Raw genomic sequence first — 21,640 nt, forward strand, 5'->3', positions numbered from 1 at the left:
AACCCTAATAGATAGACTCTCTCTTCTCCTGCGCCAAAATTAATGTCCTTATTCGTCTTTTTGCACAAACCGTTATTATCAATCAGCTAATTTTTACCAAACAGATCTACGCAAACAGCTAATGTAATCAACTAACAGCTAATTCCCAAAGACAGCCACTACCTTCCTTTTTTTCTTTTAAGCTAGAGATACTACATTCCTAGAAAAACTTCTAGAGAAAATTGGACATTATCCCAAAATTAAAAATACTCAAACATAAATTTCCAAAATTGGACCTTTCCCCTTCCCCTTCCCCTGTACTTTTCCCTTATAAAGTTCAAAACTTTGAACAAAGACCCAATTGAATTTGAATTCAAACAAAAACTCTCAGTGATCACCCACTCCGCCACTGTGTTTCCTACAAAAGAGGAAACCAGAGTGGTGTGCGTTTCAGAAATTTTCTCCACATAAAATGTCTTCCCTCCTCCTGGGTACTACAACACCTTCTACGCCTGCCAAATTCAAGCCCGACAAATCCTCAATATATCTTCACCCTCACTACCGTTCTCTTCGATTGCATTCCTTTCTTTCTAAACTCAGTTTCTATTCCTTTCTTTTCCTCATTCTCTTCCTCTTTTTCTTCCTCCTCTCCCCTTCCTCTTCCTCTTCTTACTCACGCCACCGCCGCAATGATCTCTCCGGCGCCACCGATTCTCTCTGGGAGAAAAAAGTCACCAAATCCGCCCGACCCAAATCACAATCTGGCCTCACCGTTTTGGTCACCGGTGCCGCTGGTTTTGTCGGAACTCATGTTTCGATTGCGCTGAAACGACGAGGTGATGGCGTGCTTGGACTCGACAATTTCAATCAGTATTATGATACAAGTCTTAAAAGAGCCCGTCAAAAGGTACTAGAAAAATCAGGGGTTTTTGTAGTGGAAGGAGATATCAATGATTTGGGATTATTGAAGAAGCTTTTTGATTCAGTGTTTTTCACTCATGTGATGCATTTAGCTGCTCAAGCTGGGGTTCGCTATGCAATGCAGAACCCTAAATCTTATATTAACAGCAATATTGCAGGGTTTGTAAATTTGCTTGAGGTATGTAAATCAGCGAATCCCCAACCTGCAATTGTTTGGGCGTCTTCTAGTTCAGTTTATGGGCTTAATAAAAAAGTACCGTTTTCAGAGAATCATAGAACTGATCAACCTGCGAGTTTATATGCTGCAACTAAGAAAGCAGGAGAAGAAATTGCTCATGCTTATAATCATATATATGGTCTTTCAATTACTGGGTTGCGTTTCTTCACTGTTTATGGTCCTTGGGGAAGGCCAGACATGGCCTATTTCTTTTTCACTAAGAACATTTTGAAGGGGAAAGGGATTGGGATTTATGAAACAGGTGATGGAAGGAGTGTTGCAAGGGATTTCACCTACATTGATGACATTGTAAAGGGGTGTTTGGCTGCTTTGGATACAGCAAAGAAGAGTACTGGAAGTGGAGGGAAGAAGAAGGGTTCTGCTCAACTTAGGGTTTTCAATTTGGGGAATACATCACCTGTCCCTGTTAGCAGGCTTGTTGGGATATTAGAGAGCATTTTGAAGGTTAAGGCTAAGAAAAAGGTGTTGCCTTTGCCTAGAAATGGAGATGTTGAGTTTACACATGCCAATATTAGTTTAGCTCAGAGAGAACTTGGATATAAGCCTGCAACTGATTTAGAAACTGGATTGAAGAAGTTTGTGAGATGGTACCTCAAGTACCATTCAAACTCAAAGAAGAAGAAGGGTTCCTGGTGAATTATAGATCTCTATTGTCAATTTGAAATATGTATGTATGCTTGCACACACTTTGAAATCTTCATTCATTTGTTTATGCCACAAGTAGAATTACTGATTTCGTTGCAGGACATATCTGATTTGTATCAATGTCTATGTATTTTGATATACCCACAAAATTTACTTCATTATTTTAGGACTTTGTGTACAGTTTAGACAATGTATGGTTCTGAAGACATAGCAATGAATACTTTTGATTCTGAATTTGGGCTTAAGTTTTACCCATATACTTGGATCAGAATGTAGCAAAGTTTGCTAAGATCAATGTTTGTTGTATGCATTAATTAATGGCTTTCATTTCTTGTGTTAATTCATGGGATGGTGAAATCACTGTTATTTTCCATTACTAGGTATGATGTTGATATAGGATGCTGAAATTCTGGGGGTGATGTTATTAGTTAGTGAGTAGGGTTGTTAATTTCTGACATGATAAAAACGATTCACAAAGATAGCCCCTGACACGATCGCATCATATATAATCAATGTGAAATATAGATCACATAGCGATTATCACATAATTCGTTTTGACATCCCGGTGAGTATAGTGATTCCGATAAACCTTTGTGGGTTGCTTATATCTGTAGCACTGGAAAGAAAAATATATACTACTTGATGGCTGAAGTTGCTGGTGAAATAGCTCACTTTCTTTGAGACTTTAGTACTTTTGCAGTTCAGCAATTTGGACTAGTAGGTAATTTAGAAAGCAATAGCAGCAGCAGCAGATTTGTTTGTTAAGTAAATGCATTCCACTTTATTAGAATGTACTGAGAAGTATGTTAAGTTCATTACTAACTACTTGTTTTCTGGATTTTACTGTCATCAAACCGTTCCTAATTTGTGCATAATTGACTGTGTATTTGATTACAGATAGGGGTGGTAATTCGGGTTATCATGTTAAAATCGTTTTAGAAGAGAGTAGTCGTGAAGCATGCACGAATCAATGTTTATTAATATACAAAAAGAAACAAACCTTTTAGTATATATATCTAGGAAACTGACTGAAAATTATCAAATTAGTGTACTTGCTACCTGTAACAAGATCAAATACCATTCTTAAAAAAAAAAAAAAAAATCAAATACCAATATAGATGTTTGGCTTAAGTCTAACTTTTAATATGCGGCTATGTGTATTAAAAATTCAGCTTACTATTAATGCTTAGTTATTCTCTCTCATCGAAATTAAGTTCATTCCTGTTGGATGGGTTATAGGCCACCACCTTCTACATGGTTTGTTCCCGAACAACATATCGTATGTAACGGTTTAATCCAATACCATATAGATATTATTCGTTCTGACTCGAGTCCAATTTATTGGTTCTTGCAGTTTAAACACTTATGTACATGTATCATAGTTAACTTTATTAATATATGCCAATCACTCTCTTTATTTCTTCATTTCATTTCCGATATGAAATTCCATTGATATCCTTTAAAATCCCTCATCGCTCAAATTTTTTTTTTATCCTAGCATCACTCAGTTCAGACCGGTTAATTATGCTATACCACTGTTAAAAAAAAATCCATAATCAGGCCAATATTGGCGAATAGTGAGTTAGCCTCGAAGCAATTTTAGCCCAAATTCCACTGGATCGCAAAAGATACACAGAGGGTTTTTTTTTTTTTAAGCACTTCTTTTATTTTTTGTTTTTTTGTTTTTTCATTTTATAATTAAATTGTGTTTCTATTTTTGTATTTAGTACTGAATTTTAGTGCCAAGACATCATTAGATACACGCATATATTTTCGAATATTGCTAAATTATGTACTTTTTTCATACTACAATACACTTGATGACAGCAAAAGAGTTTTTTTTTTTATTAATTGGGTATATAGACCCGAATAATTATAATATTTCAAAGAAATGAAACTATTAAATGGTAAATGCTAGAAATAAAGTACTTGATTTTAGGTTTTTAAATTTTTTTATGAGAAAGTATATGAAAATCGGTAATATAAATATATTTGAATAGCATATAAACTGTATATTCACTAAAAATATAATTTAAATATTTTTATTTTAAAATAAATGATTTTTTGACTTAATTGAAAATTTTAAATTGTGTTATTAAGAAATAGATGAAAATTAAGAAATATTTAATTCATTAATTTTCAATATTGAATAGAAAGTTAGTATTCAAAAATCATGTGAAAATCATGTTACCATTCAAATTTAATCAATATTAATAATAATTAATAATAATTTTTTTAATGTCAATTCATGATAATTTGAGATATTAAGTTAATAAATTTAATATGAAATAATTAAAAAATTATTAAAATTCAATAAGTACAAAAATTAAAAAATATATATATATACTTTTAAAACTAAATAGTTATTGTTTTTATTAATATTACTAACATATAAAAATAATAAAATAATAGAATATGTATTTCATAAATTAACTTAAATTATATAATTTATTAAATTTTTAAATTTTATTTCTATGTATTTAAAGTTTAAATGTTAATTGAAATTTATTAATATTGAGAAGATAAAATAATTTTTTGTGATATTTATTTAAATATAAAAATCAAAATAAAAAAATTAACACTAAATAATATTTTAATTATATATTTTAAATGATTAATAATAATTATAATTGAAATGGTAGTAAGTGGTGAACATTAGTGTTTATAGTTTAAGAGTCCAAGATTGGAACCTTACATTTGTTAACATTTACCAAACTGCTCAATTTGCTGGGTTTATCGGCATGTTTTCAACGATTCAAAATCCAGATTAATTATAAAATGAAATTACTATAAAAAAAGTTAAAGGTTTAAAACATTTTAACCAAATTTACATGATATAATAATGAGATTTGGACAAGATAAAGTGTGTACCATTTTAACCAAATTTATGGATCTAATAAATCATTGTAACAACTACAGGAGTCAATATGTAATTTTAAACAAGTTTAAAGGGACAATATATCATCCTCAAATTCATCTTTCATTTGTTAATTCATTAATCCCTTGATTTTTTATTTGTACACTAGTATTTTTTTATATCTTTGACCTTTTACTTGTCAAATTAGTTAATTAGTTGTGGATATTTAATTTAGTTAAAAAAATATTATTATTTTTATTTACGTTTGAAATTATATTTTTTAAAATTTAAAATAAGAATTTTAATTTTTCCATTGTCACATTATATATTAAAATTTATTTTCAAACGGTAAAAATATAAATTTTGAACGCATGTAAAACAAATAATACTCTTTAAATCTGATTTTTTTAGTCATCAAATATTTAATGAGACTAATTTAATGTGTCCAAATGAAAGACCGATTGGTTGTTTTTTAAGTTAAAAAATAAATTTTATGGTTTGGCCGGTTTAAAGTAGGGTTCTGTGTTTTGTGCAGTTTACAAATTCAATCATTTTATTAAAAATTATTGTCTTGACTATTTACCTTCAAAAAAGAACGATTTGGAACAATTAAAAAGATTAACTAAAAAATTGACTCACATATCCTTTACAGAAACAAGTTTATTGTGTATAAAGAATACATCATGTCGAAGTGGCATTTGCATCGCTCATGTTGTGCGGGTGCATCTCTAACTCGATGGTGCTTCGATTGTATCCCTGCGCGTAAGAGTGTATTTTCTCTTGTAATTTGTTAAAGACTTATAAAAACCTTTTACTTATAAACTAGTGAAAACTCTTACTTTTTTTCTACGTAGTATTAGGAAGATTAATTTTTTTATCCTTCTCAAAACAATTTTAAGTAGTTCACTTTAAATATCAAAGTTTCATTCATCACTTAACCGTTTTGAACTTGTAATATACCGTTAAAAAAAAATCTCACTCCATAAAATAAATTAACGTATTTCAAGTTATTTCTAAACTTTATTTATTTGCTATATATTTAAGCTTCATGAAAAAAAAAATATTAATAAAACTTATTACTATTTTAATATAAATTTCAGCACTTTTAAACGACCACGTTCTACAAATTGGAAAAACTAAGAGATTTATTTTTATTTTATTTTTTTCATTTAATTAGAACATTGGATCTCATTACGAATGAGCATATAGAACGCTGACTGGCAGTTGAAAACGTTACCGTGAATCGGCCGTTAAGACAAAGCCATGTGTTAATTTGCATCAAATGAATAACAATAATCACCTCTCTATCTATTGCTAAATATAATAAAAACAGAATCGAAAGATTAATCAAAGCCTAATTCCTAACAAAAACCATCAATAATTATTAGGAGAGAGAAACCCAAATCGAAGAAATTTTGTTTCTCAAAGCAATCAATCAATCCTCTCTGTTTATCAAACCCCAAATCCCTTTCCTTTTTCATGTTTCAAAGCCGCAATTATCAATGAAAGGCGTCTCTTCGGCGCCTGGTGATTTTGTTTACTTCAAGTCTCAAGTCCCCCTCCACAGGATCCCTGTATGTTTTCTCATTTTCTTTTTATCTTTCTTAATCTGAATACGATTTTGATCATGGGTTTTATTGTTTACCTTCATTTCCTCACTGGCTAGGTAATTGTTTTACTTGTCAGCTCTTTTTTAATTCTTTACTGAATTGTCTGCATTGGGTTTCGGCGGTTTCTCGCAATTCGATATATTGAATTGATCTGGTTCTGCTTAATTCTAGCTTGATCGCGGGTTTTGGTTGTTTATTTGCTCTGCGTACTAGGTATGCTTTTACTGTAGTTATGAAGTAGCATTAAGTCAATGATAAACTTAGACTTGAACACAGGGGTTCTGTTTTCAATGTGAAAAATGTAATTGATTTGAGGTTTAACGGCTGTATTGTTATGAGAGGGATTTTGATTTCATGTTTCAGTTGAGAACTGTCACTTCTGTTGAGTGTTGATATTGGATTTCATTCTGTTACTTTCTTGATTGTTGATATTGCATTCGAATTTGTACCTTCTTCATTTGTGTAGACACTTTATTCAATATTACTTGTCTGGTTGTGAACAGAGGAACAATTTGATTTTGCTCCTCATTCAATTTTTCACAATGTATCTTAACTTGTATGTTACCACTTTTCCTGATTTATAATAGATTGGCACAAAGCAATGGCGCTATTATGATTTTGGGCCTAAAGTAGTTCCTCCACTTATTTGCCTTCCTGGAATAGCAGGGACAGCAGAAGTTTACTATAAGCAGATTATGGCATTGTCCATGAAGGTAATTTTCTTGAAGTTTGTGGTCCGTTGTTGTGAATATCTCTAGATATTCCTTTTTTCTTTCTGTTTTTTTTTTATACTTTGTGGAGGATTCTATGAAAGTTCCCCTTTTTAAAATACTAATTATAACTTGTTTATTGTTTTTAGGTTTTCTGAATCCATTCCGTCTGTAGTTATTTTGGGTACTACTTGTGCAACATCACTTTTTACGTTTTGGATTTTTGTTTTGGTTGTTATTTTCCAGGGTTACCGAGTGATTTCTGTTGATATTCCACGCGTATGGAATCATCAGGAGTGGATCCAGGCATTTGAGAAATTTCTGGATGTAATTGACGTTCACCATGTGAGAACCATCATTAATATATCTTATAGCTTGTCCGATGGTTTATTTATCACATTGAATTTTTTTTTTTTTTTTTTTTTGGTAAGAATATCACATTGAATTTATAATAGTGTTGCTTTGTGGCTATAATGCCAAATGCTTGTTTGCCTTGATGCGCACTTTTTTATTTCAAATTTAGAAGTTGTGCTCTGTTTTCTTATCACGAATTGATGGTATTTCTCTAGTATCCAATCCCTTCAAACCCAATCTCTTTTTTTCTAGTTGGTTCAGTGGCTTATTTCATTCATAGTGTCTCAACCATATGTAAGCTGTTAGGCTAGTAAGAGTTTGTATGTAAAATTTCAACTATGATACGAAGCATTTATGAACAGAACATGATGAACCAAGAGGTTTACTGGATAAAATTGTCAATTTGTGATCACCATTACAGTAATATCTTAGAGTTTAGTTTCTTAAGACTAGATTTTTCAAAAGGATTTGCAGTTTGTGTGAAACATCCAATATTATCTCCTGAGCTCATCTGAGAAAATAGTGAATCTTTTTGGGTTTATGCATTGACAATAATTGATTTCTAGAACATGGTTAACTGGGAACTACTGTACAACAACAACAAAGCCTTAGTCCCGAAATGATTCGAGGTCGGCTAACATGAACCATCATATAAAACCGTGAAATCAAGTCGTGTCAGCGACATAAATTCTCTCCCTCTACTCCGTCCTATCCACTACCATATTTTCCTCAATCCCCAATAAACTCATATCACTCTCGATCACCCTCTTCCAAGTTTGCTTAGGTCTTCCCCTAACCCTCACCATTACATCCCTTTGCCACTCTTTAGTCCTCCTAACCGGCGCATCAAGCGCTCTTCGCCTTACATGGCCAAACCACCTTAGTCGGTTTTCCCTCATTTTATTCTCAATAGATGTAACCCCTACTTTTGTCCTAATTATTTCATTACTCACTCGATCCTTTCTCGTATGACCACACATCCATCTCAACATACGCATCTCCGCCACCGACATCTTATGAATGTGGCAATGTTTCACTGCCCAACACTCCGTACCATATAACAATGCAGGTCTAATTGTCGTGCGGTAGAATTTTCCCTTCAATCTATTAGGCATGTCGGGGTCACAAAGGAAACTCGTAGCACTCTTCCACTTCGACCAACCAGATTTAATCCTATGAGCAACATCTCCATCTACTTCTCCATCCGTTTGGATAATAGAGCCTAAATACTGGAAGCAATCCGAGCCCTGGACAACTCTCCCATCCAGGGTGATTGTCCCGGCCTCCTACTCCTATCGCCGCTAAACTTACACTCCAAGTATTATGTCTTACTTCGGCTCAACTTAAAGCCTCTAGATTCCAAAGTTTGTCTCCATAGTTCCAACTTCCTCTCCACGCCTTCTTTCATCTCATCAACCAACGCAATATCATCTGCAAACAAGGGTTTGAATCATAGTCTAGGTGATGGTCATGGTATTGTATTCTCTTTTCATACAAAATTAACATTATTTTGTATTTTCACATGGAAGTGATGCATCACCCTGTGCCATTCTGATACAATTCGTTTATATTCTGAGTGAACTCAATTGTAATATACGTTACTTAAACTGAATGTAACTGATAGGTCACATGTAAGAGATATGTTTTTTCTCCTTATTTCTCGAAGCTTTAGTCACTAAGATCAAGTGGACTGATTAATGTGTATTTTACAGATACATCTGTACGGCACATCTCTTGGAGGCTTCTTAGCGCAACTTTTTGCACAGCATCGTCCAAGAAGAGTGAGATCATTGATACTATCAAACACATTTTTGGACACACGCAGTTTTGCAGCTGCAATGCCATGGGCTCCCGTGTATGTGGTGATCATAATGTTCAGCTCTATTGTTTGACTGACTTTGCATGTTAATAGCTGAATCACCACCTTGTTTGTTTTTAACACTGAAAATTTTCTAGAAGAAAAGGCATAATAGGAAATCTTTCACAAAGATTTGGTCACTGTGAACAATTAAATGGATTCTGCCAAATCTTTTGTTAACTGACAACACACCAGAAGAATACAGTATATTATGTTTCCGGCAGTAAATAACTACTGTTAATTGATTAAGTTAGGAGGTGAAGAGGCAATGGTACTGAAGGCATTAAGATGTTTCCTATGCCCAAAGGTTGTATTATTATGCAGCTGTTAATATTTACAAGTGTGATTTTGTAAGGGTTTATGAATTGGCTCTTGCTGAAGCTTGAATCTTGGAGAACTAGCACTGGCTAGGATACAGGACGAATATATATAGAGGAATTATTTCGAACACATTTTTTCTAAAAGCAGATTCCAAAGAAACTTGAAATGATGATCTTATTTTCTTATTCTGGGTGCTATGTTCTTTGTGGAATTTCCAGAGAGTGCATTGAGTTTTCTGTAATATGTATTAAGGAGCTTTTATATTGTACTGGATGATCAGAAAGCTTCTCCCAGTTGGAAGTTGGAGGGTAGATTTTATGAAAGAGTTCTAGTGCCGACTGTGCTCAATCCCATTAGAATATATGGCTTCAGAAGAAAGAAGCCAAAGGAATATATGATTGAAGTCAACTAGTTTAGGGTTAAAATTTGGTGCTGCTGATTGAGGATGAATGTCAGATCAGTACATGAATATACCTACCTAGTATTTCTCCATGAGTTGTTCTTTGGACAATAGCCTGCTAACTAGCAATTCTTTCCTTCTGACTGTTAATAGCAGGGAATTTGTCAAAACAAAATAAAAAGAAAATATGCAAAGTGACTAGGAAAGAGGACTAGTTGTTGAGTTCTTTTGTTTAATCCCAAAACTCAAGTTGTAAATTCTTTTGGCTCTTTTATATCACATTATGATACCATCTTCGGCTATTAATATCCTGATTGTATTCTTAGTTACATCTTTACCATTGTATTGCTTGATATGAATTTTGTAAAGCATATGCTAATGCATCATCTTGCCAACCAACTGCCTTCCATATTTTCCATGCAGTGTTAGTTGGACCCCCTCATTTTTGCTGAAGAGGTATGTATTAACTGGAATTCGGGATGGTCCTCACGAACCATTTATTGCAGATTCTGTGGACTTTGCTGTTTCTCAGGTACACTTCATCCTAACTCTGTGGAGACCCTGCTGAGAATCTCATTTCTGATCTCTCTATGCGTTATCAATATTTCTATGATGTCCTAAAGAAGTCTCCATTGATGCGTTTAATATTTCACAAACTTCACACCGCATTCTTTTCTTCTTTTTCTTTCGTATCGATCATTCATTGTTTTGATTTGATGTGTGATTACAGATTGTCATGCACCCGTATTTCTTTCATCATGCAAAAAGGATGTCAATTTTGGAGTTACTCATACTTTCTTATAATAGTCCTGTCACCCTTTTAGGGCTCTAAATCTAAATATTCACGACAGCCTACAAGAGTGTATGTATGTATGTATGTGTGTATGGTTTTTGCACTGGTAATTTGGGATAGAAAATTAAAGCACCCATCACGGCATTTATTTTCAGTTATTTTAGAAGCCTTTTCAAGAAAATAAAAAATAGTTTATAGTCAACTTGTTGTACTGAATTATATTCTATCCTGACGATTACAGTCTTCTGTTGAAAAACTTATTGAGGTGTAGTACTTGGTTATCATTCTTATTCGGTGCTAATTTCTTCTGATGAGTGCCTGTTCTAGTCATTTCTTTGTTTACTTCTGAATTTTTCAAGTTCCTAGGACCCATTATTAAGGAGAACTAATTCTTTACTTCGGCAAGACACATTTCTTCCTGCTTGCATTCAGTCCTTGTTACCAAATTAGTTATACACTTGACTGCAACAGAGGAAAATTAGAAACGTAAAAAGAAGGGAAAAAAAAATTGGTCAGTTAATCCTTTAACTTTCTGATTATGATTGCTAATTCAGGTTGAAACACTCTCAAAAGACGACTTGGCCTCCAGGCTGACTTTGAATGTCGATGCTGCTTCAGTTGGATCTCTTCTACTTTCAGATTCATACATCACTATAATGGATGTAAGTATCTGAAGCTTCCTCCTACGCACTGATTTGGATAATTCTCCCATCAACCATGCTTTAGAGTCGAGAGAACTAGGTTTAAGCAAGTAGATATCCGTGTCTAATGAGAAAACCGAAGCAGTTTCTATTAGAGAAATACAACCGTAGCTGTTTCTTTTTTCTTACAATGAAAAGCTCCATCATATATGTTTTCAAGTATGATTATATTGCTTTAATAATTATTACATCATTCTACAAGACAGACATGAAAATAAAATTGATCATAACAATGTTGGTATTTTCTGTTTTGTCGTTGAAGACAAATGATTATTGTGCAATTCCTCAACAACTCAAAGATCAATTGAGTGAAAGATACCCTGAAGCAAGGCGAGCTTACATGAAGAGTGGAGGTGACTTCCCTTTTCTATCTCGCCCAGATGAAGTCAACTTGCATCTTCAGGTTAACTTAATATCCACATTGACTTGTATATATCGTTTGATCTATATGCTTGTTTGCATATGCTGTATGATCAAGTGGATATCTGCAACCTGCAGTTACACATGCGGCGAGTTGGGGTTGAACCTCGACCAGACTTAGTCCGTGGTGTCCCGAAAGATGGCACCGGTGGGAGCTACAGCAAAAAGGAGGACAAGAAAGAAGATCCAGAGGATGAAAGTGAAGATGGAGGAAACGATGAAAGTCCATCTGGAACCAATCAGACAACTCCTGTGTCGGAAAGTTCAGAATCACATACACAAGATGATCCACTAGAAAGTTCAGAACCGAGAGATACTTTGCACTCTTGTGCATCATTCAGGGAACTAGAAATTATTAGCAATGCAATCCTTTTGCAGTCTGCGTGGGAGAGTTTTCTTCCAATTTTACTGCTCTCATATGTGCAGTCATTATACCTCATGACCAACTTGTTGTTTGAAATCGGAGTAACCATTGTAAAATAGGCATACTTGCTAAAGACTGTTCTGTTCTTCACTTGGTTGTGCCAAATTTCCACAAGAAAGTTGATTGTCCAGGAAATTGCTAATGTTGTCTGAGAACCAGTTTTTCTTTGACATTGTTGTACATGTGTACATTTCAATTTCAAAATTTTGTCATTTTCAAAATAGTCGAGTGGATTGTTCTTTTGGGTGTGTTTGTAAACCTACTACGCTGTGGTAAGAAATCAGATACATCTTCAAATAAGTAGGCAGAAATTCGTCTTCCCATATCAGCGGTGAACTAATATTCTGCTTCCATGTGAGCTGAAAATCAGTTGCCATAACAAAGAATGAGGAGAAAACCAAACAACTCATCTTGCCCTTAATCCTTATCATCAAAAATTATAGAAAGTGAGTACGAAGACCACAGGGAGACGACTTGGAGATTTCACCTAAATGCCTATACAATTTGCCAATCACACTAAAATTTCTAAAATTACAGAAAGTCTAAAACCAATAATTACAAAATACCAATTTATGCCCAAAATGATCTGTCAAATCCAATGCAGTCAAAGGTTAACTTGTTTGGTCTGTGTTTTAGGACTATCCGAAGGCTGCAGTTTTAGCCTCAGTGATGCTGCAAACGGCACAATGGATGTGGCTGCATCTTAAATCAACTCTGGATGAAGAATACAAACATCAAAGTGATAATTTCCCTGTAAAATGTGTGATGGGCATATGCATAGAAATCGGCACAAGGGGGAATCTTGACATGTCGTATGGTTTGTTTTAATAGCGTAAGAGGAGCAATAAAGTTCCAATAAATTTTTGTTGTAATCTGATAGTGTCACCTGATTGAGAAACTGTCAATAATTGGATTGATTTTATCACTTATAATAAGTTGCAGAGTATAAGTCTGATTCATTTCTTTTACGGGTCGTTTGGTATTCTATTAGGATAAGGATATAGGTTAGGATAGGGATAAGGATAAATGGTTGGGATAAAAAATAAAAATATGATAATCGGGAATTATTATTCAATGTTTGGTACGTGGAATAGGGATAAAATAATACATTTTACTATTTTAACCTTATTTAAACTACATAAGGTTAATTTGAGGGATAAGAGGCTTATCCCTCATCTGTCTCACTCTTCTATCTCCCCAAACAAACATGGGATAACTTATCTCGTGTTTTTTATCCCTATCCCACCTTCTAACAAACACCCCGTTAGTATACAGATTCTCTTTTAAGACTGTTGATCAAGTTGCACCTCCAACCAAGAGTCGAGGATTTGCGCATCCACAAAGGGATATGCCTCCGTGAAACTCTTGCATTTTCCAATTTTGCAGCTCATCTTCACGGGTGGATCTTGGACCTCATTTTCATTCTATTGGGCTTTACTTGTTTAGGCTAACAAATAAATAAAATTTGTTTCTAAATCACTTGTACTGTTTTATGTGAAACAGATTTTTAACATGCCTCATACAACCAGCACAAAAAAGCAAGCACGGTTCTAAAAAGGTTGCGTAACGGTAGATAACAGAATTCCTAGTTATCTGCTTCATCAAAACAGCCATATAAAGCTAGACGTGGTCTGGGGGGTGGGGGGATTTCGACAACATGAGTAAAAATTGAAATACAGTTTTAAGCAGACATGCCTGTGAAACAATTCTTAAAACCAAGGTATTTTTAGTAATTTCTCCTATTAACTGTGTTTGCAGGCCCAATACGATACAAATTTTCTGACTTTCCTCATGGTCCATCAAGTAGGAGCACGGAATTTATAAAATCATATTCAATCAAAATTTCCATAACATGAAGTGATAAAAACATACCAGCACTTCGATAACAAAATTTTAAAAAAAGGTTCATTTAATGACTAAAAGAAACATTGTTCTATACTATGCCTAAAACTTGGTCAACCGAAAATAAATCAAACCGATGAGCCAGGAACAGGTAGACATTAGAGCCTTTTAGTCTACCAAGCTGGTATCACTCACTCCTTAAGCAACCAGAGTGCTTGCTGTTGTCGACTCGCTGCATAGAGGGAGAAATATATCAACAATCAGTTGTAAAGGCAAATAAATCAACAATTATATATCAGCAACAAGTCATGACACATCATAATAACACGACTATAAAACAACAGCATAAATTGACACCCCTACTCCTTCACGTACATCTGCCATGAAAAGACAAAGATGAAGAATATAACACAGTAAGAACAAGGTATGAGACTAATAGCATCTAGAGCATAATAGGATATAGAAGCACGTAGACTAATCCAGAATAATGAATCCAATCAAGACGTGTTTCATTCCCAACCATTTCTCTCCACTATGTGTATAACAAAACACAAACAAACCCAGAAACAAATTTACATAAATGAAAAAACCAGTGCCCATGAGATGTTTCCAACAAATGGACTTTGTATACAGCTTCCTGGCAACATAGATTATAGGAGTTAAAGTTGAGCACATATGTACAGACACTGTCAGGAAGTAAAAGAACAACATATCCAAATCTAAGAGTCACTTGGGCAAAGGAGAAGGATCTTCAAGATGTGCTTTAACACAAATAGAAAACAATTGCACACCAGAATATAAGATTTATGGAGGTCCCCCTACTGCTTCACCCAAGGGCTGCATTGTCAATTTCTGATTGGACAACATAATTTACAGAGACAACCCACTTGACACAATTATCATTTTTGTGTCACATATATATATATAAATATGTGAAATATATAGATCACATAGCCCGATTATGACTCGATAACCTGTTTCAACAGGCCTACCTAGCGTCAAAGCTCTCAACTCTACCCAAACATATATCTCAATCACCAAAATGCAATTAGTCAAGCGAGCAATCTATCCACACTAGCTAGTGAAAAGGATTCACATAGACAAAACAACTGAAATATCACAAACACAACAGATTTCAAAACCCTACGAAGTGCTGTATATAAAAACGTACTATTTCCAAACAGGGGGGAGCTTCTTGGTCTTCTTGTAGTAACGAGCAAGCCTATGAATTCTGCTTTCCACCAGAATCAACCTAAATTTGGAATCTTTGTCCTTCCTGTTCCTCTCCAAATGCTTGCGGATAGCAACAGCCTTCTTAATCAAATGGTAAAGATCCTCTGGAATCTCCGGGGCTAGGCCTGCTCAAAGCACAAGAATACCCAATGTAAAATAAGCAAAAGACACAAAATCCACATTCGAAAACAAATTCAAAATACCGTGAGCTTTGAGGACGCGAAGTATCTTGCTCCCAGTTACGCTCTTGACCTGAGCAATACCGTGAGAATCACGGAGGATGACACCGATCTGAGAGGGCGTAAGACCCTTCTTTGCAAACTTGCAGATGTTATCCTCAACCTGAATAGAAAAAGGTAATCAGTAATCATTTGATTGACGAGAAAAGGGAATGGGATTGCGGAAACTCACATCTTGAGAGGAGATTTTGAGCCAGCTGGGAGGAGTGCGCTTGTAAGGGAGGGCAGACGCGGAGATACCCTTACTGTAAACCGAAAAAAAGGTTTAGTGAATAAACTTAGCAATTAGAATATGAGGAAGAAGATGAAAGGCCAACTAACCCTCGACTGTGCATACGCCCCATGGTGGATGGCCGGAGGCTGCTGGTGCTGCTGGTGCCGCTGCCTTGTCTTCGCTGTTACTGCAATTACGAAAGCAGAGCGAATGAAACCCTAATGAAATAGAGGGTTTTATATATACTTTGGGAAAAGAAAACGATGAGCTTGGATCTTTTGACAAGGCCCGCTCCAAAACTCCGTCCTTTCCTTCTAAACAATCTGAACACCTTTAAAAAGTAATTGTCATTAGGTTAAAATGCATAAAAGAATTTAAAAATTAATTACCATTTATATATAAAATCATCCTTTAATTAAGGTAAACAAATAGGATTTTACCACCCGAGTGGTAAGAAGTTGATGCCTCTAGTTGTCGGGTTGAGATTCGATTCCTCACTCCGTTAAAATTAAACCCTTATTGGTAGATAATCAGTAAATTTCACTTTCCATTCTCATTTTGTCATGACCTTAGGAGTGGGTATGTCTACTATTACCTAAAAAAAATTCTCAATAAAAAAAACAATTAGGGTTATAAAGCGGAATGGTTCCTCCAAACAAGTCCCCGAATATTTCAAGCAATTTTTGTTTTCCATTCCCGTAATGGTTCCTCGTCCTTTTGGGGATTTTAATTTTTTTATCTTAAATATGAATTAAAATTAAATTTATATGAAAAAACATCGAGTTAATAAAAATATAATTAATAATTTAATTAAATACAAATTATGTATAGTTTTTTCAATTTTAGATTGATAATAAAAAAATTATTAATATTAAAGAATATATATATATATATATATATATATAGAAAATTCTTGAAAAAAATATCTCGTAAGATAGAAAGATCGTATTCTTCATCCTCGTCTCTAACCTCAGGAGTAAAAAAAATCTCCATCCACATTCTATAGAGATTTTTTTTTCAAAGAAATTTTCTACAACATCCTAAAATATTCATAATTTGTTTTATAGTTTGTATATAATAATTTCAGTTTGCAAAAAAAAGGAAGTATGATAAATTTATGTGGAGTTTAATCCTACCTATCTAATAGGGTGAAATAGTTTCTAAGGCTTAATGAGATGGTATTAAGGGAATTAAAGTTCGTAAATTGTTTCTTACGTCTCTTTCTCTCTCTAATGAGTGAACGTTGAGAAAATTGATAAATTCTTCTTCGTTCTTTCATCTTTTCCTCTTTTCTCTTTTTTTGATCATCATAGAAAGATATCTAACCAGCATCTCAAAATAATATCATCATATTCGCAAAAATGATTCACATAAGTCAGTTTTGTTATAAGATTGTTCGATTTCGCTTGATGAACTCAAAAATTACTTCTTTAAGATTTAGTGGATTTGATTCTTATAATTCATTTTGTTTTGTTGAAATTATGTTTAATTAATTCTATCATCATAAACAGGTTAATTAACTTGTGTTTCGAATTTTGTACAAATCAGAATTCAAATCGGACGTAAGATGTTTTGGTGAACAACTACTAAGAACATCAGGCTTCAGTCAAACTTTGTGAGTAGTTGAATCTAACTCGTCGAATTAGGCTAAAAATGGATGTTGTAGAGTCTTAGCTAATATTTTATTCACCAAGTCAATTTGGCTTAATCAGCGAGTCAGGTAGGCAAATTCGACACTATTTCGTTTTATGGTTGCGCCGTCGAAAGCTCGTGCTTATATTCTAAAACTATCTCGGGTGTTACTTCTCACGGTCACTAAGTATCGCATTAGATAAATATATCGCTTACTTATTTTGAAAGAGTCTTATAATCATATTTTGTAGTTTGATACAAGACTCTTATGGACCGTATCACATAGTTCGATATAATTTAACACTTTGAAACAGTTAGTTTCTAAAAGATAGAGTCATCATCCAGTTTAAGCCAACGGGGAAATATTCTATAAAAGAGACCATAAATTACTACTCTATCTTCTAGAGACTAGGTTCATGAATAATCACTTACTTAACTAAATGGTAAATGATATAAACTTTAATAAATGGTTTTCCTTATAATCTATATGTTTATTTACATTTATACAATTTTACATGCTAAAGCAGTACATGATAGCTCTCTATTTTATAGTGTTTTTAGGATTGTTTTAAATTGTTTTCGCTTTGTTTCCATTCGATTCTAGTATTGTTTTGTTAGTTTTTAGTTAAATTCAGTATTTTCCATTATTTATGGCATTTTCGGTATTTTCAGGGATTTTCAGGACTATTTGAGCATTTCCCGAACCAGACTCAAGCCTTTTGGAGCAATTCCGAACTATTCAGGGACCGTCGGAGCACTTTTAGCACTCGTCGGGGACCATTAGAGCATATTTCGGAAGCCCAGAGACCAAAACGGATAAAAACCGGAGTTCTGCCCCATTTTAGCACCTGTCTCGACGAGACAGGGCCTGCCTCGACGAGACAGGTCCTGCCTCGACGAGACAGGTCCTCGTCTCGATGAGACACTGCCTGTCTCGATGAGACGACGCGAGGAAAGGCGCAAAAATGCATTTCCCTTGCTGTAATCTCGAAACTTAAGCCCTGGAAGCCTCTTTTTATTATACGAAATGTCCATTGTACCCCCAAAAACACTAGGGTTTCGCTCTATCTCTATAAATAGGGAGCTACTCTCATTTCTTCAGGGGGGGATTCATTCAGAGCCGTCATAATGTAGACAATTAATTTTAGTTTTTAGATTAGATTTCCAGCTTTCTAGGTTAGATTCATTTCAGTTTTTATTTCTTCTATTGAAGAACAATTGACGGGAGAAGCGATTGATCTTCTATTTTTGTAATCGAATCGACCAAGCGGGTTTTAGATTTCTATCTCTCCCTCTTATCTTTTACTTTTATAATCCATTGAAGATGTTTTCCATTATTCCTTTACTCCATATTGTTATGATTGGTTTGTCTATGAACTGGTCCCCATCCAATCTGAGATGGGGATGAAATTGATTGTATGAATATGTATGATCAGGGATCTAGGGCCTTTGATTGATCAGTTTATGCATGCTTAATTAATGCCTTGAAATTGTCAAGAATAGGATTATTGCTAGAATGAGACTCGATGACGATCAACTAGCCTGTTTTGTATATATGATTGTGCTTAATGCCTATAAACCTGACAAAGATAGGATTATAGATAGATAAGAACTTGACCATGGAATTATCTATGTTGAACCTGTGTAAACCTGACCTCGCTAGAGACCACTAGGAATGCGGCTTCGTGACTGGGCTACGGCTTTAGTCTTAATTGTCAAAGAACCTACTGCTTTGCATGCCCTAAGTTATATGCCTAATCAAGTCGTTAGCTGAATGCATGTGAATAGGTTAGATGAATCTTGATCGCATTTGTCTTTCTCATTAGGGTAATTACCGTCCATCACTGGTAAAACATAAATCTGAACTCCCTGAACCCATACATAGTATTTAATCAAAGGATTCCTCATCCTAGATTGTGTCATCCATTAATTCACCTTCTACACTGTTAATTGTTCACTTTATTTTGTTATGTTATAGTTTTAATTCATTTAATTAGTTATTCAAAACCCAAACTATTATTTAACCCTCTAAATAATTAGATCAGCTTAGGTAGATTTACTAATTATGACAAATACTCTTTGTGGTTCGATCTCATGCATAGCACAATATTACTTGTTGCGATAGGATACACTTGTCCTATTAACTGCTATATATTTTACGAGCATCAAGTTTTTGGCGTCGTTGTCGGGGACTATTTCGATTATAATCTATGTAAATTGAATAGATTGAAATAATTGTTTAGTTTCAATATATATATATATATATATATATATATTCGGGTTTGTCGCCTCATCTCGTCGAGACACCTGTTTGTCTCGACGAGACACGAATCTCACCTCGTCTCGTCGAGACATTGTTCATCTCGACGAGACGGATAAAAAAAAATTAAGAAAAAAAATTTTAAACACTTAAACTTTTTTCTTTTCTTTTGCTTTCTCTATTCTTATGTTTGTTTTTTTTTCCCTATTGGCAGAACCCTCTCATGGGAATACTCACCGACGCCGGATTGATTTCCAAGACATTCGCTTGGATTTGAACAATTTAGCATCGGATATTCGGGGTTGGATGTACCGTCACCCTTGAGGGAGTTTTTCTATCCTATTTCCTTTCTGCACTGTACGTTTTACTTTTATACATTATTGGAAGTAAATGCATGTGTAAGTGTGGGGAGGAGGTAATAGGATAGATGATTTTGATTTTATGCCATTTGCATGTTTTTCCTTGTTTTATTTCATTTTTATTTTTTTCTTTTCTATGTTATTTTACATGATTGTATGTTTTTGCTTTAGTTTTATCTTAGGATTTCATGCTTTCTGTTCTTGTTTACTTTTTATTTTGATTCTAGGAATAAAAAGAATCTTAGGCAGTTGAATTTGATACATTTAGCTAACCCGACAATACAGTTGACAATGCGCTTAAAATTTTGCACATTCTAAATGAAATTGATGCATGCGAAAAATTTTGAACAGCGTTTGAGTCTCCAAATAGTATTATTTGCCTAAAATTGACATGAAACGGGACGTTAGTTGAGGCTAGGATTGATACAAATAACCCTTAAATTATGAGTTAGAGCCATAAAGATCAATATTTTAGACTCATATTTAGGAACAATTGATCTCTTAGGTGTGAGATTACATTTATTGTCATTGTGCTCATAGGAATTGCATCCAATACTGGTTGAATTTTGTGTTTTTATTAAACTTGAAATGATTAGGCAACCTAGGTATAGCCCTTTGTGAAATTTAGCCTATTTCTTTGTTTAGCCAAAATCCCTGAACAAATCCACTAGATAAGGCCCTTTGAGCCTATATTTACCCCTTTCTTTGATCAACCTTGTTACAAACCTTAGCCTTCTTAAATACCCTTTCTCACCCAAGTTAATTGACTCAATTTAGTCTTGAATAAATCCTTAGACACACATATCCTTCAAATTCCCGCTAGCAATCATTAAAAGATTGTAATTTTAATAGAAGAAACAACCTTTACCCATTTGAATTTCATTCTTTTTCCCCTCTATTCAAAAGAAAAAAAATGGTTAAAAACCAAATCAAAAGAATAAATTATAGAGGAAAGGATAAAAGACGTGTTTATATTTTTAGTTGCTTCCCGAATACTTCATTGAATCACCAAAATAACCTTGAGCTTAAACCTTCTTATACATAGCGGAAAACGTGTCCCTTTTGGATTCTGACTTGCTTGAGGACAAGCAAGATTTATGTGTGGGGAGGTGGTTGATGTTGAAACACCTTTCCACATGATTTTGATTTGACAAAATTATTTAAGTTAATCCATGATTAAGAGGCAATTAAATTTAAGTGCTTTGATTTAATTGTACTAATATGTTTGTTCAATGTTGAATATAAGTATAAATAAAAAGTAAGACAGGACGAAGTCAGCATGAGAACACAGCACAAGCTGAGTGGAGTGCAACTCAGTATAATAGAAGAAAAGTCATCTTCAGAACAAATGCTTGAAGATGAAGCTGACCAAAGAAGCTGAGTGGAACGCAACTCAATATCAAAGAAAAGAAGTCTTCCTCTAAACTAAAGCTTGCAGACGAAGCTGACCACGAAAGCTGAGTAAGAATATGACTCAGAAGCAAAGAACAAAAGCAACGTCAATAAACTCAAGCTGAGTGTTTGTCAGGACAGCGCGAATGATCCGTTTGCTAGAAGACAAGATCCGACAATTGTCTGCACCAATGACAGAAGCTTTGGAATTACGCACAGAGTCAATTTTGAGATGCAT

General features: G+C 34.2%; 3 protein-coding genes across 3 annotated transcripts; 2 read left to right on the forward strand and 1 right to left on the reverse strand.

The window, feature by feature from the left end:
* The first annotated feature begins 316 nt into the window (after window positions 1-316).
* Window positions 317-2,028, forward strand: LOC136210600 (UDP-glucuronate 4-epimerase 5). Its single transcript, XM_066001936.1, has one exon. It carries the CDS (start codon window positions 452-454, stop codon window positions 1,772-1,774), a length of 1,323 nt encoding a protein of 440 aa, XP_065858008.1. The 5' UTR covers window positions 317-451; the 3' UTR covers window positions 1,775-2,028.
* Window positions 2,029-5,950: 3,922 nt separating this feature from the next.
* On the forward strand, window positions 5,951-12,401 carry LOC136210601 (uncharacterized). The gene is made up of 8 exons (XM_066001937.1): window positions 5,951-6,214; window positions 6,838-6,963; window positions 7,207-7,305; window positions 9,027-9,169; window positions 10,317-10,425; window positions 11,241-11,348; window positions 11,650-11,790; window positions 11,886-12,401. The coding sequence occupies exons 1-8, from the start codon at window positions 6,143-6,145 to the stop codon at window positions 12,288-12,290; spliced, it is 1,203 nt and encodes a 400-aa protein (XP_065858009.1). The 5' UTR covers window positions 5,951-6,142; the 3' UTR covers window positions 12,291-12,401.
* A 1,605-nt stretch (window positions 12,402-14,006) lies between these two features.
* LOC136210602 (small ribosomal subunit protein uS15-like) lies at window positions 14,007-16,021 on the reverse strand. The gene is made up of 5 exons (XM_066001938.1): window positions 15,867-16,021; window positions 15,718-15,790; window positions 15,510-15,648; window positions 15,245-15,431; window positions 14,007-14,305 (listed from the first exon to the last, which is right to left on the reverse strand). The coding sequence occupies exons 1-5, from the start codon at window positions 15,887-15,889 to the stop codon at window positions 14,272-14,274; spliced, it is 456 nt and encodes a 151-aa protein (XP_065858010.1). The 5' UTR covers window positions 15,890-16,021; the 3' UTR covers window positions 14,007-14,271.
* Between the last annotated feature and the right edge of the window lie 5,619 nt (window positions 16,022-21,640).

Source organism: Euphorbia lathyris, chromosome 1, assembly GCF_963576675.1.
Source record: "Euphorbia lathyris chromosome 1, ddEupLath1.1, whole genome shotgun sequence".
NCBI lineage: Eukaryota > Viridiplantae > Streptophyta > Magnoliopsida > Malpighiales > Euphorbiaceae > Euphorbia > Euphorbia lathyris.

Bases quoted from the DNA above. Each gene is read 5' to 3' on its own strand.
- LOC136210602 (XM_066001938.1), bottom strand. From the start codon at position 15,889: ATGGGGCGTATGCACAGTCGAGG. The intron at 15,791-15,866 runs GTTAGTTGGCCT...TTCGGTTTACAG, and splicing joins GGGCGTATGCACAGTCGAGG to TAAGGGTATCTCCGCGTCTG. The intron at 15,432-15,509 runs GTATTTTGAATT...TGCTTTGAGCAG, and splicing joins TCGCGTCCTCAAAGCTCACG to GCCTAGCCCCGGAGATTCCA.
- LOC136210600 (XM_066001936.1), top strand. From the start codon at position 452: ATGTCTTCCCTCCTCCTGGGTACTACAACACCTTCTACGCCTGCCAAA.
- LOC136210601 (XM_066001937.1), top strand. From the start codon at position 6,143: ATGAAAGGCGTCTCTTCGGCGCCTGGTGATTTTGTTTACTTCAAGTCT. The intron at 7,306-9,026 runs GTGAGAACCATC...TGTATTTTACAG, and splicing joins ATGTAATTGACGTTCACCAT to ATACATCTGTACGGCACATC. The intron at 9,170-10,316 runs GTATGTGGTGAT...TTTTCCATGCAG, and splicing joins GCAATGCCATGGGCTCCCGT to TGTTAGTTGGACCCCCTCAT.